The 2,632-nt window shown below is 43.8% G+C and overlaps 1 protein-coding gene across 1 annotated transcript; it reads right to left on the bottom strand.

Annotated features, from left to right (window-relative positions):
* Positions 1-690: 690 nt before the first annotated feature.
* On the bottom strand, positions 691-2,430 carry LOC122011172 (probable serine/threonine-protein kinase PBL19). The gene is made up of 4 exons (XM_042567591.1): positions 1,865-2,430; positions 1,532-1,792; positions 1,316-1,438; positions 691-1,240 (listed from the first exon to the last, which is right to left on the bottom strand). The coding sequence occupies exons 1-4, from the start codon at positions 2,240-2,242 to the stop codon at positions 866-868; spliced, it is 1,137 nt and encodes a 378-aa protein (XP_042423525.1). The 5' UTR covers positions 2,243-2,430; the 3' UTR covers positions 691-865.
* Between the last annotated feature and the right edge of the window lie 202 nt (positions 2,431-2,632).

Raw genomic sequence — 2,632 nt, forward strand, 5'->3', positions numbered from 1 at the left:
TAATAAATAATTTAAAATTAAATTTTAAAGTTCAAAATTAAATTTCAAATATTTCAAAAAAAAAAGTTCAAATCTTAATTATAATAATTCAAATTTAAATAAGAAAATTCTAATTTAATTTATTGTAATAAAATACCTTTTAATTATGAAACTATGAATTCAAGCTTAAACTTAAGAAATTCAAAATTAAAACAATAATAATAAATTAACCATAATTCAACAAAATAAATCTATAAAATTTAAACTTAAATTAAAATTCTAAAGTAAATGTCAAAATTAATTATGGAGTTAAACCGTAAAGTTTGTCCGGTAGGCCAAACCTCAGTGGAGTTGAGCGGTGCGGGATCCACACTGACGGCGGCCGCGTCAGCCTCCGGGGCCTCGCCTCTGAGGTCCTTGCGTCTGCTCGCACAACCACCCATAGCTGAATGAGGCAGAGGAGGCTGTGGAGCTCGGAATGTTATTTTATTGGAGTCAAGGAGAGGAGAAAAGTCGAGGCGAGGAGATGAGGCCGGTGATGAATGTTATATAGAAAGAAACGGAGGAGGGTGGATGGGTAGGAGTTGACGGCTATTTTGACGGAGGGAATAAACGGCCGGGAGCAAGGAACGAAGAGAGAAAATGGACGAGAGATGGGAGGAAGGAAACGTTGACCCTTTCTTGGAGCTAGTCGCTAGATTCGGAAATCTATTGGCTAATATATAAATATATTAAATTTGTTGAGGGTTTGAAGCTTAATCCTTTTGGACAAATAAAATACCATTTGAATTAATTTGATAAGTGAGCGAGATATAAAAACATTCAGATATGAACTTATGTAATGGTTTCAATCTTTATTCAGCCACCAAAAAACCTCTGATTTCTCTCAATGTTCCTGCTGCTCCACCTCCACTCGCATGACTCTCCTCAAGCGTTCAACGACTTGGCTCATCGACGGCCGTTCTCTGGTGTTCTTGACGAGGCAAGCGTTGGCTAGCTTAGCCATTTCGCGCGCAGCTTGAACAGAGTACTCATGCCTCAATCTCGGGTCCATGATCATGGTGAATTTCTTGCTTTGAATCGGGAACTGCCTCACCCAGTCCAAAAGCTTTTGTTCATGGCTCGGTCGATTTCGATCCAGCGAGCGACGACCCGTTAGGATCTCGAATGAGACTACTCCAAAACTCCAGACGTCGCTCTTGGCTGTGAGGTGCCCTGTCTCAACGTAGTCCGGTGCTGCGTAGCCATAAGTTCCTACAACCTATTGAATACTCGTGTGTTAGAAGATCTGCGACGTGTGCATTTTATACAAGGAATCTAGCAGAGGGAAAGATACCGCTGTAGTGACATGAGTATGCCCTTCTGCAGGCCCCTCCCTCGCTAAGCCAAAGTCTGATAACTTTGGCTTGAAGTCGTTATCTAACAGTACATTGGAGGCTTTAAAATCCCTGTAAATTACCTGCCAAAATTGGTCGAATTGAACGGAAGATTCGACATAGTTGATCCAAAAAGATGCTGCAAGAACATGAAACGATGGAAGTCTTAGCGATACCTGCACTTCCAACCCCTCGTGAAGATACTGCAATCCTTCTGCCACACCCAAAGCTATCTGCAGTCTCAGACTCCATGGAAGAACAGGGTAAGCTCTGTTGAAAAGGTGATCCTCTAAGCTCTTGTTGGGCATGAACTCATAAACCAGTAGCCTTTCGATTCCCCTTTCACCATCCTTGGCACAGTATCCTAAGAGTTTCACAAGGTTTGGGTGCTCCACGACTGCAAGAAATTGCACTTCTGCTAGCCATTGCTTGTGTCCCTAACAAAACAAAAGCATCAAAATTATGTAAATCTGAAAATTAAGTATTTCTCATGCATGTAATTCGATTACCTGCATGCTTCTCTGGTTGAGCTTCTTGATGGCCACCATCCTTCTCTTGTCGTCGACTCCATCAAGAGTACCTTTGATATAGCCTCTGTAGACGCTCCCGAATCCGCCTTCTCCGATTTTGTTCATCCTGCTGAAGCTGTTGGTGGCGTTCATGAGCTCGTCGAACTCGAAGACCCGCAGGTTGTGCGCCTTCTCCTCGTACAATTCCGGGATGCCCTTCTGTGACACGGTCGAGGCGGTCGATCGGCTCGCGCTACTGCTCATGGAAGTCATGGCCGCTGGCGCCACCGGGGCCCTGCCGGCCCTCTCCGAGGCGCCCCTCGCCTCCTTCTTCTTGTTGTTGTTCTTGTTGTTGTTTAAGAACCCGAAGCAGTCCATGTTTTGGAGGTTGTGAAATCGGAGGACGAAAGGAGATTAAGATTGCTAAACGAATCAAACAATCGAGGGTGGTCGATGATCGTCTAATCAAAGGGCAAGAAAAGGAGAGGAGTAGAGGAGTTACTACAAGTACAAAACAGGGCATGGCCGATTGGTCATGGCCTTTTCTAATTTACATTTCAGTATTGCAGAGTCCGTATAGACCGCTTTACCCAAACAAGAGTGCTTTTCCTCAGTCAAAAGAGATTGCTGCTCAATTTCAATGGCTTTGACTTGGTCTCGGTAGAGCTTCCGTTTGAAGGTTTGTGTGACTGCATTAATGATGTATTGATGTGCTGATGAGGGACGGGGTGGCAGTATGGAAAGGGTTCCGCCTTTCAAAGACCTCAT

Source organism: Zingiber officinale, chromosome 1A (assembly GCF_018446385.1).
Source record: "Zingiber officinale cultivar Zhangliang chromosome 1A, Zo_v1.1, whole genome shotgun sequence".
In the NCBI taxonomy this organism is placed as follows: domain Eukaryota; kingdom Viridiplantae; phylum Streptophyta; class Magnoliopsida; order Zingiberales; family Zingiberaceae; genus Zingiber; species Zingiber officinale.

What these genes read in the sequence shown, in the direction of transcription:
- LOC122011172 (XM_042567591.1), bottom strand. Translation starts at nt 2,242, where the DNA reads ATGGACTGCTTCGGGTTCTTAAACAACAACAAGAACAACAACAAGAAG. An exon ending in TCAACCAGAGAAGCATGCAG is followed by an intron (nt 1,793 to 1,864) that starts GTAATCGAATTA and finishes TTGTTTTGTTAG; the next exon opens with GGACACAAGCAATGGCTAGC. An exon ending in ATACTCATGTCACTACAGCG is followed by an intron (nt 1,241 to 1,315) that starts GTATCTTTCCCT and finishes AGTATTCAATAG; the next exon opens with GTTGTAGGAACTTATGGCTA.